The following is a 14966-nucleotide window of genomic DNA, read 5'->3' on the forward strand; positions in this document are numbered from 1 at the left end:
TACCAATTTCACTCTGAATTGGCCAAATACTCAGGAAGTAAATCAGGAACCTTCTGGAGACGTTCTGCCTTCTCCTCGGCAAATATAACTGACAAACTCATCATATGTTATTTGCCTTCTAAATGTCCATGATGATGAGGCTGTAATGGACAAAACAATTTAGGCTACAAATTTGGGCTTTGTTCATACAAGAGCCTGGGTCCCACAGATGTATTTGTAACTTTACCCCATGATGTTGTTGCACAATCAACTTACATCATTTTAAGTTATGCCTTTGGCCTATAATTAGTAATTCAGCAAAGTATTGTTATTTCTGAGGAGACCGTAAGTGAAAAGACAGAAATTATGCTTTGGCTCTCCGAAGTCAACTTCTGATGTGCCATTAAATAAAAAGGTAAGCGTTTCCTTTCCTGGGATGGTTAGTAGGGAGGACCGTCCTCTGCCGGCGTTAAGGGGGTACTGCGGTTAGAAAACCTGTGCGATGTCCAAGGGCTGCAAGAGAGGGGCGTGACATACAAGACACGCCTGTAAAGTGCAACACACGCCCACATCAGTACAAGAAACGCCCACTTGTCATTTCAAGACATGCCCCTCAGTCCAAGAACCACCCCCCGCCTCTGAGGTTAAGGTTGGGAGTGTAAGATTGGGGCAAGTGATGGAGTCCGGCTACAAATTACGCCGGTACATGTTCGCTCTTGTCTCACAGTCCGCCGACAGATAATTCGGTCGCCTGGTGTGTACCGTAGCAATCCTTGTTGTTGTTGTTGGTCCGGTGCTGCATTTAGATTCCAATGTCACTCATCTTCTTTTCGGCGAAGCGCTTTCATTTTGGGTAGAGGTACTCATCAAATATATATTCACGGCAAATATTCAGCTCTTGCAATACTGTTTTACAAATGAAAAATAAAGGGGATCTTGTCAGGGAACCTGGAAATTTCTTTTGTTTTCTCTCTCTCTCTCCTCTCTCTCCTCTCTCTCTCTCTCTCTCTCTCTCTCTCTCTCTCTCTCTCTCTCTCTCCTCTCTCTCTCTCTCTCTCCTCTCTCTCTCTCTCCTCTCCTCTCTCTCTCTCTCTCTCTCCTCTCTCTCTCTTCTCTCTCTCTCTCTCTCCTCTCCTCTCTCTCACCTCTCTCTCTTCTCTCTCTCTCTCTCTCTCTCCTCTCTCTCTCTCTCTCCCTCTCTCTCAACCTTAAAATAACCTCTTGAAAAACGGAGGACTTGTCAAAATGTCCTCACTCTCATGGTTAAAAACGTTACTTGGTTCTCGCAAATATCGCTGAATAAGAACACACACACACACACATTCATTCACTTGACTTTCCAAGTTCAAATAATGGGGCTTTGGAGGGGGCAAGCTCATTGTGGTACATTATTGATGCTCCATATTACCTTACCTCCCCGTAGCCCCGGACCCGCTACTCAAACAAAGCTTACTCATTAACTATTCACTGAATGGTTTTGAACAGAAAAATGATTCCAGGTCTGCAGATCCAAAGTATGCGCATTGACTCTGTGTGTCTGAGCCCCGGTGATCTGATTTCACACAAGTGAATTTGACACGTGGCGTCTCCTGGTCATATTTTAACATAGCACCAGATCAATTTACTAGTAATCATCGAGTTGAGATGTTGTATATGAAGGACCCATGATTGACAGGGTCCGTAATGGTTTGAGTGTTTACAACTGCTTTACAAACTTCTGAGCCATATGCATTCAACTCAGAGGGCAAGGGTTGTGCAACAAGAATATGCACACACATTAGCGGGCATGAGGTTTCCAAACAGATTTTTCATTTTTAAAATGTTTTATTGAAAGGAGCTGTGGTTTAACACTAATTCTGAATGAATATCTGAACGTTGTGCTTGAATGAATCTTGCTATCTGTTTAGTTTCGCTTGGTTAGTCTCATCCAGTAAGCTAGTCCATTTTGTGCCATTGCAAGTCAGAATCAAAGGATACAAAGGTTCTTACATGCTGTAAAGAAAGTTCATTTGTGTCGATAACAATGACATGAATGGCTTGTTTAAGAATGTAAGTTATATGTAGAGAGGAAAAAATATGTTAAATTGATACTTCTTGTAAATGTTAAAATTGCTGCAAAACATATCAATGCTGATATTGCCAAAGTACCATAACACAACATGACAGCAATACAGTAAAATTTCATGATGTGACAGCTTTGTCAAAAAGTCTCCAATTCAACTTTCTTTCAGTTGACCAATAAGAGTTTGTTCACTGAATGGTCAAACAACGACAGAAAGAACCAGTCATATCATCATGGTGCCTTGCCAATGATGAGGATGCTCATCAGGAAAACCATGATGAAGAAGATCCACATAAAGAACCTATCCATCACCTTGGCGACCTTTTTCCATTCTGCCCCCTTGGCACACGTAGCCCGCTGCTCACGGAAACAGTTTGCAATGTACTCTACGTTTCGCACAAGCTTGGCATCCATGCCAGGGATGCCACTACCATGGCTACAGAACACACAGGGACCAAATGTCACAGTGGGACCCGCGACTGGAGGCTTTCGATCCTCGAGGCAGCAGGGAGGCTTTTGGTCCTCTGGGCAGCAAGGCTCCTTTTTATCTTCTTTACAACACTTCCCCACAGGGATGTTTCCATTAGAGCCTTCGTATTTCCCAGGGGCAAAGCTGGAGAGGTGGTTCTTCTCCTCCCTAGTGATGTGATGGTGGGCTTTCACTCTGGGATGGTGTTGGGGCTTTGGGGTCTGAGGTCTGGGGTATCTGGGGCATTGTTTTTCCCCCCGATTGCATTGGCCTGATTTACCATTGGCCTGGATGTGGGGTCTGAGGTTCTGGTGATGGAAGTCATCCTGTGCAGTGTGGGGAAAGGAACAGGAGGAGGAGGAGGAGGAGGAGGAGGAGGAGGGGGAAGCACAGTTCTCACCCACCTCATAAACAAAGAAAATCTTGGACATGTAGTCGATGATGAGGACTTTAGCCCAATGAGGAACTGGCTTTGCCTCGGCACCACAGAAGTGAATGTTCATGATGAAAATTGTGAGAGCCGTGGAGGCCGTGATCATGGTCATAGTAGCAATGTAGTATTTTCCTGAGAGAGACAACACAGATTGACAAAAAAGAAGATTACTACTGGGATTCTCTAAATTTATATTGAGCAGGAAGAGGACCGTATGTTCTACTGCAGAGCTTTTACAACAATTATGCTAACAATGCCAAGCACAAGTCTTTCATTATGTCTTTGAACTCCCTCCCAAAGCTCTTTTCCTAGTTTTGAATTCCCCCTCAAACTGTGCAATGTAAAACTCATGAGATTACCCCATCACCTTTTCCACATGTTACATAGCAGTACACAGACAAATGCACAAATGCATTGAGAGTAGTAGCGTGGTGATGTCAAGTTGCAGAAATGTCATGCACATACTTTTAAAATGCAGAACTAGCCAAAGCATTGCGCGTTGAACTTTGCACACACACTCACCTATAAGTGGCACACTCTCAGAGGGTGGCATGCTCTCAGCCACCATCAGCTGGAACACAGTGAGAGCCAGAAGCACCGTCACGCCCAAGGAAACCTTCTCCCCAGAGTCTGCAGGCAGGTAGAAGCCCAGCGGTGCTAAGAAGGAGATCAGGAAACAGGGGAGGAGGAGGTTGAAGATGTAGAAAGAGGAGCGGCGCTGCAGCAGCACGGTGTAGGTGATGTCGGGATAAGGGTCGGAGCAGCAGCCGTACATGATGACATTCTTGGTGGCCGGCATGCCGTGGCATTCCCACTCCACATTCTCCACAAAGTCAGACAGGTCACCACTGTCCATGGCCATGGTGATATCAACCTGGAGTAGGGACCGAATATTGAATGAGTCGCCACAGAACAGATTAGCTGTTCATGGTCAGTTTATTAAAGGTATTGGTTTTATTTTTCTTTGATTTTATTGGTAAGCCCAAAAGTTTACGCGTGTTTGTGTTTGGCATAAGACGAGTAACGTTGTCTATTGTGGCCCAAAAGTTAGTCACTTTAAACAAATTTTTAAAAAAAAAGATCATGTGCATGTGTCCATGTCTGCATGTTTGTCTGTGTGCATGCATGCGTGTGTGTGTGTGTGTGTGTGTGTGCGTGTGTGTGTGTGTGTGTGTGTGTGTGTGTGTGTGCGCACCTTGTCTCTGTGGTCCATACCTGGTTGCCATTGTAGGTCCAGGAACCAAAGGTGAGGTTGCACTCCTGGCTGTCAAAGGGGAAGTAGGAGACATCCACTACACAGGAGCTCTTGGTGATGGCGGGAGCGTCCCAGGTTAGCTCTCCATTGTAGCGCAGCACCACATTGGTGTCCATCGGCCCTGAGAAATCATCATCAGCCCTGGGGGGGATAAAAGATAAAATGGCACTTCACCTCACACCTAATTTTTTTTAAGGTAGGCTAAATGTGCTACATGTGTTTGGGAAACTCATCTGTTGAAATAAGTATCAAAAGACGTATTCATTCATTATCCATGCCACTTATCCCAACCGGGGTCACGGGATGCTGGAGTCTATCCCAACAGTCATTGGGCGACAGGTGGGGAGACACCCTGTATAGGCCACCAGGTCATCACAGGGCCGACACACATTCACACCTAGGGACAATTTATTGCGGCCGATTCACCTGACCTATATGTCTTTGGACTGTGGGAGGAAACCGGAGCACCCAGAGGAAACCCACACAGACACAGGGAGAACATGCAAAATCCACACAGAGGACGACCCCCAAGGTTGGACTATCCCGGGGCTCGAACCCGGGACCTTCTTGCTGTGAGGCAACCACGCTTACCACTGCGCCACCGTGCCGCCCTATGGCAAAAGACCCAGTTAACATTAATTCTTTTTTCTAAACTAAGTGTGTCAACGTATTATCATATCTTGTTTGTGTGTGCATGTGTTTTTTTGCCTCTACCTGTAGCTTCTGTGTATGTGTGTGTGGTGTGTGTGTGTGTGTGTGTGTGTGTGTGTGTGTGTGTGTGTGTGTGTGTGTGTGTGTGTGTGTGTGTGTGTGTGTGTGTGCACGCGCATGTGTCTGAATGTGTGTATCTAACATAAGAGCATACTTGTTATAGAGGACGAGGTCAGGCCTCCACACCAGGCTGCTCGGGATGCGGATGACCTCAAGGCCATCATAGTCCTCCTTGTTCCACTTGAGGTAAGTATCATACCACGTCTGCCTAATCCACAGGTAGGCTATCAACACCTGGTTCCTCTCATCCTACACCCACTCAAACGCACAACAAAAACACAAACCAAATCAGATAAACAAGTATACACACACATTCCATGTGCAAATACAACCGTGCAAATGCATACAAATGGGAAAAAAAACGAGAAGAGATATATTCACAGTGGTTTAAGATGCATCGTCATTATCCTCTGCCATGTCCACTGTCACCCATTAACTCCACATGATCACGATGTAGGCAGATAAAGTACAGACTATCTGTCAGAGGAGCTGAAATCCAAACCATTTGTCAATATCAGGTGAATGAGGAGACAAGTTGATGGAGGGCGGGGGGGGGTATCGCTGGCAGAGCCTGACGCAAGGCCTCACCGAAGCCCTGAATCATGGAGAGTATAAACCCTTTGGGTAACGGGACACTTCCCATGCACACTGTCACATAGACACACACACAAACACATACGTAGAGAGACATGTTCTATCTCAGGCTGTCTCCCTTTCTTTTTCAGAAACACATGCACAGACACTCAGTCTATCTGCATCTCCAAGTGACAGGACAGGTTGCCATCGACACAGACAGCTATGCCACTGCAGAGAATTTACACAAAGTAGGAAAGCTATCTTATCTCCCCGACCATGCAAGTGACACACACGCACACACACACATGCACTCACGGGTGCACACAAACACAACCGCTAATATACCGGGGGCTGACACAGCACCGATCCCGAACAGAAACAAGAGCTGTCTGAGGAACAGTAGGCTCGTGCAGCATGAGGTCTAACTGGCATTCATATCCTGTACAGGACATTGGATGCCTATTACGATCTATTTTACTCTGCATCTTAAGTGACAAATGTAAATTTCTGATCAGATGCGATAAAACTTTGACGAGGCTGAATTATCATCACTGATTACAGGAGTGCATTACCGATCATTCATGCTCATATAGTTTTGCTTAACCATGTTCATTCCGAAGACCACTTGCCAGCAAAAATGTTTTCATCAGTTCGCAATCAAAACTGAATAACTTACTCTAAAAACATATAAAATGTACTCAGTTATTAGGGAATGCTTTCTTACATATCAGAGCATACAACTAGTTTCAACTTTTGCTCTCCTACTGCTTGGACATTTTTCTTCTTCTTTGTTTTTTTTCTTTTTCCCCTTTTTTCTCCCCAATTGTACTTGGCCAATTACCCTGTTATCCGAGCCATCCCGGTCGCTTCTCCACCCCCTCTTCAGTCGCCAGCCGCTACTTTTCACCTCCCCCCCTTTTTTCCCTCCCCAGTTGTATCCGGACAATTACCCCACTCTTCCAAGCTGTCCCGGTCGCTGCTCCATCCCCTCTGCCGATCCGGGGAGGGCTGCAGACCACCACATGCCTCCTCCAAACACATATGGAATCGCCATCCGCTTCTTTGCCATCCGTTTCTTTTCACCTGACAGTGGGGAGTTTCGCCAGGGGAAGGTAGCGCGTGGGATGATCATGCTAATCTCCCCAGTTCCCCCTCCCCCCGAACAGGCGCCCCGACCGACCAGAGGAGGCGCTAGTGCAGCGACCAGGACCCATACCCACATCCGGCTTCCCACCCGCAGACACCGCCAATTGTGTCTGTAGGGACGCCCGACCAAGCCGGAAGTAACACTGGGATTCGAACCGACGATCCCCGTGTTGGTAGGCAACGGAATAGACCGCCACACCACCCGGACGCCCTACTGTGTGGACATTTAAACATGTTAGACAACATTACATTCGGAAGTCGTAATTTATTCAACTTGTGTGAATTGTTGAACTTGTGTCACAGATTAGCCGAGTTGGGAGAGACTCTAACTATTGTGACGGCCCGTCGGGTCTCCTTTAGTGAGTGACCCACCATGTCTTTGATCTGGGACAGAGTAATCTGAAGGGTGACATTGAGCGCTTTGTCCGTGTCCTCCACCGGCCGCAGGGCACTTGAGTAGTTCTCCATCAAGTCATTCAGAAGCTTCTGGGCATAGCGGCCTTGGGCTGAATGGCCGACTATGGGGGGAAAAAGACGGTGATCAGCAACTTTCAAGTTTGCACGGTGAAAGCATGAGTTTTTGTTTTTGTTTTTTCTTTTCTCGCTCCAGGACATTTTAGCAGTCTACATCTCTCTCGGAACTTGAGATGAAGGGTGAACTTTGCTTCAAGGAGACGAGTGAAATGATTGCTGATGAATGCCAGTCAAGGTTTAAACTTTATAAATCTATCTTCCGACTGTTATATTGGAAAATACAGATATGGCCTATGCTTTGTTTGTCTAATGTGACGAAATGAGTCTAGGGGGGAAAGACCCTGTATTGCTCACTATTTATTATAGTACCTATTGGATTTGTTTGTTTGTTTGTTTGTTTTTCAGAGCAAGCCATTGATCCACCACACACTGTATTCTACACGGTAGGTGAATTGTTAATACCTTTTAAATTTCCACATGAAGTTGATTAACTCAATAAACACAGTTCTGAAATGAAAATAAAGGGACCTAATTAAAGCCCCTCCTCATCCTGAAGGGAAAGCCCAAAGGAAAGGATGTGATTACGCTCTTTAAAGCAAATTAATAAAAAAATGTAAAAATTAAAAAAACGACATCCATTGAATTAGGCCAACAGTTGAAATGCCTTACAAAATTCCACAAAGGTGAATGCCGTTTTTGGAGATTATATATTGGATTATATATTGGATTATATGATGGATTATATATTGGATTATATGATGGATTATATATTGGATATTTGGCAAATCACGACGTGCATGGGCAACACGTTGACTAATCCTCAATTTATACACTTGTTTGATAAAGACATCATCTCTTTCGTGTCATTAACATGCCAAATGAGCGATTAACAGGACGGAAATGGCCCAATATCAATCGACATTTTAAAATGATGAAGAAAAGGAATAATGAGGTTTGATTTTGACGCGAGTGCCACATATAAATTACATTTGGCTCACCTTCAAGAAGCAGCATCGCCAGACAGATGGCTGGGAACATTGTGGACATCCCCCCCCCCTCCCCCCAATTGATCCAAGTAGAAATAAAGAGCTGGTTTCAACCAAGGTAAATTAACAGTCCCGGGTTCAACCTCCCGCTGGTTTTACATGACGCCCGTTCAACCCCAGTTGAACCGAGTTGCTGATAGTAGCGGCCGCGCGTTCCGTGCATCCTCCGCTGCGCACAGGCCGACGCTTACTGCTTGGCAGGAGAGGCAGCGTGTCTGCCGAGACACGGAACTGAACCCCGGCTATCGCATAGCACCAGCAGTCCACAAGAAACCAGATGCCCCCCCCCCCCCGAAACCATCATCTCATCACACACCGAGCTATTCTGCTGTCAATCAAGAAGAGCATACCTGGTGGGCGCACCGGGGAGAGGGTTTTGGGGGTGATCAGTCCCTCAATTCTTTATTTGAACACAGACATATTCACTTCATGAGTTTTGTTTTGGATAGACTTTACAAGAAAAGCTGTAAAATGCAGAAAGGGCCCCAAGTTATGCCAGGTAAAACCAGTCCTATAGTCCTAAACCCCCTGAGAACAGTTAATCTGCTGAAATGTAGGCTTAAAATGACTGAAACATATGACACAACACCGTCTCATGGGAGGGAAGCGACACTGCACTGTGAATGCACTGAGACTACACTAATTTACACTGACATGCACACACACACACACACAACACGTGGCTCTCTCTTAGTTATTATCCTACTGCTATGGATTACACAGTGTGCAATTAGTAGCAATGTGTCCAATTGTATTTTTTACATTCTATTCATGTGACCTTTATGTGATATTCTATGCTGCTGTGTATACTACGTTGTCTTAATTGTTGAGGCATGTGACACAAATTTCCATTTAAACAGTAATAAACTATCACCTTATATCTAGTAACCATACACCCTTTGCACTCTTTCCAGCATCCGTGCCTCTGCAGTGGCAAAGTCCTCCACTCAAGGCCTGGAAATGTGCCAGGCTGGAGATATACATCAAGTGGAGAAGAGAGGTACAAAGAGAGCTTTTGTCACTTGGGATGCCAGAAGAAACCTGAGCTGGCAGCTTGATTGCAGGTGTTCCAGTACAGGTCCACTACTTGAGTGCATAGGCACCAAGGCCCACCAATACTAAAAGCCCCCGTAATTATATTTAATACGCACACACCACCTTTCCTCCCATGTAGCGCTACTATGCAGGTTGAAATATGTCCATCGGATAAATGCCAGGTTGGCTCCTGTGTTTAAGATGGAGCTCATGGAGAGGTTGGCTCTGACAACATGCTACCCAACCAGCCATCTGTCAGTTTGACTACCCTCCCACCTCTCGCTTCACTGGACAAGCCAGGCCCTCTGCAGTATTTTTCTTGGTATAAACGCCTATGTAATCCCTGTGTTAAGCGGCAATTCACTGACATAGCTTTTAGTTAAGTTAAAATTTGCTGGCTCATCCAACAGATTTGGGGCAGTGACAGTGCTTGACAATGATTGTGCAAGACTTAGTATTATGCAGTAAGGCCAATTCCAATATAAGTTCGAGCAGTATTGCATGACTATTCTTCATCTGCATTAACTTTGCTTGTTCCACTTTCAGTGACGGTGCAATTCCCATAAGAACCTGATTCTGCTCGTCTTGTAAATTTAGCTCCTCATCCTAGATTTTATTCAAAATTATGCAAACACAAACAAGTGTATGGATACAAGTAGGATCCCTTAGTATGAAACGTATATTCGCAAGGTTCTATAAATGTATAACTATAATGTGATACTTGTATTTTACAACATTAAACTGACCACTGTGTAGGTATAACTTTCCTTTTAAGCATTGTATCCTGTAATTACTTTGAACTCACTCATTTAAGAAAAACGAATCTGATTCAGATATCAAGAAAAAGGTGTGCATTAGAGAGGCAGCACATAAATACACAAAAATGGACAGTCCGGACTAATTTACACAGACTTTAATATCTTTATTTACAGATGACTCAGTTTGACATTTTTTTCTCTGTTGGCTTAGTTCAGCTGATGCAGTATTTTTAAAACTCTTTTTCAATTATTTCCTTCCAGTCTTAGGTTGCATTACCAGTGAACAGTGATGTGAGCTTTATCGTTTTTGTTGTAGTTCATTTTAAAAACAGGAATGCAAATGTATTCCTGTAGGAGGCCAGAACCAAATTTAAAAAAAAAGAAGGGTAAAGACAGAGACGGAACAAATTAAAGGGTATCATCGATGGGTATAAGGAGAGGGTATAACCTGCTTCAGTCATGGGTTGGTCAGACAGCCAAACAGGGGACAACTGGGTGAAAATGGGTGTGGCTGGTATGCAAAATCCTCAGTTATACTTAAAGAAAATCCAGACTATGTCCAAGAAAACCTTTGTGCATGGCTTGACTTTCCCCTACAAGGTTTTCACGAGTGAATGTAAATGCACCGCGTAGGCAACAATAAGCCACTGATAACCTACTTGGACACAGCCACAGAATTTGGAGACTGATATACATGGGCGGGACATGATTGTTGAACTGAGTGGAATGTTGAATGACTAAAAAACCCAAAGTGATGAGCGCTCACAGAGCAACTGATCAGAATATGGTACAAGGCTAAGGAGATGAGAGAGAGATGAAAAGGGGAGGGGATGGGCAAAAGATCAATAAAGGGAAAGGGTGCACCATGAAGCAGATGGGGGCACGATGGAGGATAAAGACATCTTCAGACAGAGGGAAACCGGGCAAGACAGGTGTCTAGTCATGGGTGAGGTTGGCCTCAGGATCAAAAGGGGGATGATTGGAAAATGTCAAAGATTCAGTTACTGAGCAGTAGCTCTGTCGCCGTCTCCACATCCCAGGATTTTGATGACAATGCCACTATTACTGCATCCTGTAGACAAAAAAAAAATTATTAAAACACACACACACACACTAACTGCAGATTTTAAAGTTGAGGATTTTTTATTGAAAGTTTTTATGACACTTACTTTTTCAAAGCCCATGGCACAAAGTTTGTCTATTTTGCGTGTGTACTCTGGACTGGATACGGGAGCACCGGCGTAGACGTGAGACCAGAGCCTTGCTGTCTGTTTAAACATCTCTGGGTTCTGCTTGTACTGTGTAACAGACACATGTTAAAACAAGACAAAACTGTCAGCTTGCATAACAGAGATATGATGTAAGAAAATACTAGAACAGTGTTGCAGCACATGTTCATGTAGACAAGACAATGGCAATTTTTCTGTTAGAAAGCAGAATGTATAGATGATAACCCTGTCACCAAAATCACCAACACACACACACCTACCTGATTGGCTACCACAGCATCCTGTGGGTCATCTGGTTCTGCAGCTGCCAATAAAGCTTGTAGTGACAGAAGGACAGTCCTCAGTGTCATAGCTGCTGCCCTGGTAAGACATACAGGCTAGAGGTCAAAGAAACAGCACTATGAGGATCTACAGCCAACATAAAACTTAATGAGAACCATAGTCTAAGACTGGTCAAGTTCAAAAAAGGACAGCTGTAGAAATATACCTTGAATGCTCAAAGTTGTGGTGGGCAGTATACTGGTAGAAAATGTTATACCGTTATAGATTCGGCATACATTTTCTGCCACGACTGGGGGGGGGGGGGATAAGTAGAAACAAAAAGGTTGGAATGCAGTCAACTCCTGCCATCTTGTCTATACTCCCTAAAGCTGTGTTGCTAATTGCAAGATCAACATAGGCTGGTCTGCTTTATTGACAACAATCTGGCATAGGGTAGTGGTGGTTAAAAATTAGGAGCATCCTTTGTTGTGTGAAGTTGTTTTGGATTCAAGCGGTCAGACCCAAAGCAGAGAACTATCATCTGCAAGTTCTGTTGCATGACTGTCATTGCCAGGGGTGGAAATGTTTGTAAGCTATTCTGCCAGCTTGTACCCATGATCCCTTGGGAGTGTTCCCATGTTGTTCATCACTTATCTCTGGTGTGGCAGTACCAAGTTGCTATGCAATCAGCCACATAGCTGATATCTGTTGAGCAATACCTGTGTTAACTGGCTGAAAAATGAGTTTATACAAAAGTATTCCAAGAAGAAAATTTACGGCATATGTAATGAATGACTGAACACTTCAGGATTGGCTGAATATGAGAAGTTGACAAGTCATTCAATTCCTTCAAACAACTAATAATGAGCAACAATCAACCAATAAACAAAAAGAAAGCTTAATTTTAAGATGCTGACAATTTTCAATGAGATCTGAATCTTGCAATAACATCTGCTCATTTATAGAGCAAGCATTAGTAGGGCCTGACTGGGTCAAACTGATGGGGCTTTGCATTGAGACCCATTTTTTAAGAACATTTCAACAAAATCAGAAAATTATATAAAGAAAACTAAAGTATGGGCTAAATCCTGTGTTTATAATTTACACATGCTCCCCTACAGTATTTGACATACTGCCAAACTTAATTGAAAATTAGAGATACCAAAAGTTTTTGAGAATAGGGCTACATGAGGTAAAATCTTTGGAGCAAAAAAAAAAAAAGAATAATTACATTCAACGGAAACAGGTAATAGCAAGCCTTGTTGATTTATTGCAGGTTAAAGAAGTTTTCCCAACAATTTCCAATGAATTTTAAAGTTACTGGAATGAGTCTTAAAACTCTCAGCCAAAAACATAACCATCACAAGGTTCTTATACTGAAACATTTTTTTGTATTGCACAAGAAAAATGACTTTACTGTAATATACAGTATTACCGTGGTATACATTTTTGGTCAGATCATTCAACCATTAGGTGGACAAAAGATACTCACCACTGGTCTTTCAGAATATCCAGACATATTGCGCCTGTGACTGAGCTAATATTGGGATGCCAGATCTTTGTGATAAACCGCACCTGAGTAGTGGAAAGGAGAGGGGAGATAATAATGAGGGGGGGGGGGGGTCACAAAAACATCAGCATCTTAATAGAGAACTGCTGGGGGCCAATGGATTGACATATGACACATGATTTTGCTTTGCCAATGACAAACAATACTTGTAAATACATACCTTGGGTGGATTGAAAGGATATGTTTCTGGAATTTTAATTTCTAGTTGATATCTACCCCCTGAAAAAAAAGGAACACAAGAGATCCAAGAATAAGGGCTGGGACCAATAAAAGATACTAGAGATCAAAACTGTGGTTAGCTTATGGAGATTATCATGTCTAAAGCCAAGTCATTGTCCAGGGAGTTCAACAGCATAACACCACGTACAGTTAAAACTGACCGCCTTGGTGGAACAACCTCGCCCGAGTTTCTCACCTTCATATGGCGTGTCAGGTGGCCCAGCTATCTCTCCTTTTAGTTCTGTGAAGTTCTCATCCACCAGATCAACCTTTATCTGGTTTTTGCTCGTCTAAAAGGGGCAAAGAAAGAGATAGCAGCAAAGAAGCGGTTTCTCTTTAGTAAGCAAGCGAGCACGCAGGCCTCAAAGTGTTTAGCTTGCTTGTTTCCAAACTCAAACCTGCCAATGCAGCATAAAGTTGACACCCTACCGGCGTGGGCTAACGTTAGCTTGTAAATATTTTAGAAAAGCAGAAGGCGCATTACTGTTGACTAACCTACATGTTACTTGGGCATTCTGTTAATAAAAGTCAACCTATAGAAAACCAGTAGGATACATGGGAGAGTTCCTACAGTGACTCATAAGTATCAGCCTTGAGTACCACTGCGTCCTACCTAACCAAGCTAGGCGCTACCTTGCTGGGTTAGCGTTACCTACCAATAGAAACGTTAGTTTTGCTCCATGTAAAGCCAGTCCCGTGTGCCAACTAATGTTAGCTAGCTAACCAACATGACTACTTGCTTAATCAACATTCATTATTTTCGGCGTGGATTCAGAACTGTCAAATTACGCGCTAGCTAAATAGCAAACTCAGCTAGTACTGAATCCGTGCGCATCGCCCTGTGTGACACACCACTTGTCGTTAGGTAACATTAGCTAGCAGCTCGGTGGTTAGCAAACTGACAGCTGGAGCAGCGACGCATCTGCTATTTAGAGGCACAGTCGACTGAGCAAAAACAGAGGCGGTGACTGGCAAGCATGGCCACCTACCTCTTCACTTTTGACAACCTCCTTGAATTCTCGTTTTATCCTCTGAACCGCGATGTTAGCCATGATTCTCTTCCCCCCGTGTCTCTGCTCGGTTCGGGCCTGGCTCTCGGCGTCAGCCGTCCGAATCGACTAGCTAACGTTAGCTTGTCTCGTACTTTCGTTTCGCCCTGGCTCTGTCACTTTCTTTTGGATAACGCCACGCCAAAAAAACAAACAAACAAACAAACAAACAAAACATATATATTTAAATAACAACGGCTTTAAGTTTACTCCCGCGATTGACTTCAGTCACGGCGAGATAGTCAATAAAATAAAACGATCAAATAGCCCAACGACATGTATCTATCACTTAACGTGTGGAGTAGGACACAGTGGTTGGTGCTGCTGGAAACATTTTAATACCGACTGCATGCAATCTGAGGGAAAAGGGGATCATGTGGTTTCTATTGCCCGAACGCTTCCTCCCATTGGTCGATTCAAGTCCTCACCCAAACCTGTCTGCACTTGCAAGAATGTGTCTGATCAGTTATTGTTTACAATGATATCGTCAATAACGAATAATACTGTCTGTTAACATTATTAATAATGTTCACTGAACATTTCAGAGGATGGGGTAAGCGAACTAGCCCGTTCTATTGTGATCTAGTGGCGATGATGTGAGACCTCACCAATCCTGCCGACACTTCTTTCAATG

General features: G+C 43.9%; 2 protein-coding genes across 3 annotated transcripts; both read right to left on the bottom strand.

Annotated features, from left to right (window-relative positions):
* Positions 1–2272: 2272 nt before the first annotated feature.
* LOC130123081 (neuronal acetylcholine receptor subunit alpha-9-II) lies at positions 2273–8212 on the bottom strand. Its single transcript, XM_056292206.1, has 6 exons — positions 8164–8212; positions 7064–7209; positions 5064–5218; positions 4159–4339; positions 3466–3817; positions 2273–3075 (listed from the first exon to the last, which is right to left on the bottom strand). Exons 1-6 carry the CDS (start codon positions 8210–8212, stop codon positions 2273–2275), a joined length of 1686 nt encoding a protein of 561 aa, XP_056148181.1.
* Positions 8213–10154: 1942 nt separating this feature from the next.
* Positions 10155–14756, bottom strand: ube2ka (ubiquitin-conjugating enzyme E2Ka (UBC1 homolog, yeast)). 2 transcript variants are annotated; one of them, XM_056284991.1, is made up of 8 exons: positions 14675–14756; positions 14273–14455; positions 13480–13573; positions 13225–13283; positions 12987–13069; positions 11494–11593; positions 11174–11302; positions 10155–11076 (listed from the first exon to the last, which is right to left on the bottom strand). In XM_056284991.1, the coding sequence occupies exons 2-8, from the start codon at positions 14333–14335 to the stop codon at positions 11002–11004; spliced, it is 603 nt and encodes a 200-aa protein (XP_056140966.1). In that variant the 5' UTR covers positions 14336–14455; positions 14675–14756; the 3' UTR covers positions 10155–11001. The 2 variants fall into 2 exon arrangements, with proteins under 2 accessions (XP_056140966.1, XP_056140974.1); XM_056284999.1 differs by lacking the exons at positions 13480–13573; positions 14675–14756 and having other exon boundaries at positions 14273–14666.
* Positions 14757–14966: the final 210 nt, after the last annotated feature.

Source organism: Lampris incognitus, chromosome 1 (genome assembly GCF_029633865.1).
Source record: "Lampris incognitus isolate fLamInc1 chromosome 1, fLamInc1.hap2, whole genome shotgun sequence".
Taxonomy (NCBI): Eukaryota; Metazoa; Chordata; class Actinopteri; order Lampriformes; family Lampridae; genus Lampris; species Lampris incognitus.

What these genes read in the sequence shown, in the direction of transcription:
- LOC130123081 (XM_056292206.1), bottom strand. Translation starts at nt 8,212, where the DNA reads ATGTCCACAATGTTCCCAGCCATCTGTCTGGCGATGCTGCTTCTTGAA. An exon ending in GGCGATGCTGCTTCTTGAAG is followed by an intron (nt 7,210 to 8,163) that starts GTGAGCCAAATG and finishes TTCCCCCCATAG; the next exon opens with TCGGCCATTCAGCCCAAGGC. An exon ending in TGAGAGTGTGCCACTTATAG is followed by an intron (nt 3,076 to 3,465) that starts GTGAGTGTGTGT and finishes TGTCTCTCTCAG; the next exon opens with GAAAATACTACATTGCTACT.
- ube2ka (XM_056284991.1), bottom strand. Translation starts at nt 14,335, where the DNA reads ATGGCTAACATCGCGGTTCAGAGGATAAAACGAGAATTCAAGGAGGTT. An exon ending in ACCTGACACGCCATATGAAG is followed by an intron (nt 13,284 to 13,479) that starts GTGAGAAACTCG and finishes CTTTTTTTTCAG; the next exon opens with GGGGTAGATATCAACTAGAA. An exon ending in ATCCTTTCAATCCACCCAAG is followed by an intron (nt 13,070 to 13,224) that starts GTATGTATTTAC and finishes TCCACTACTCAG; the next exon opens with GTGCGGTTTATCACAAAGAT.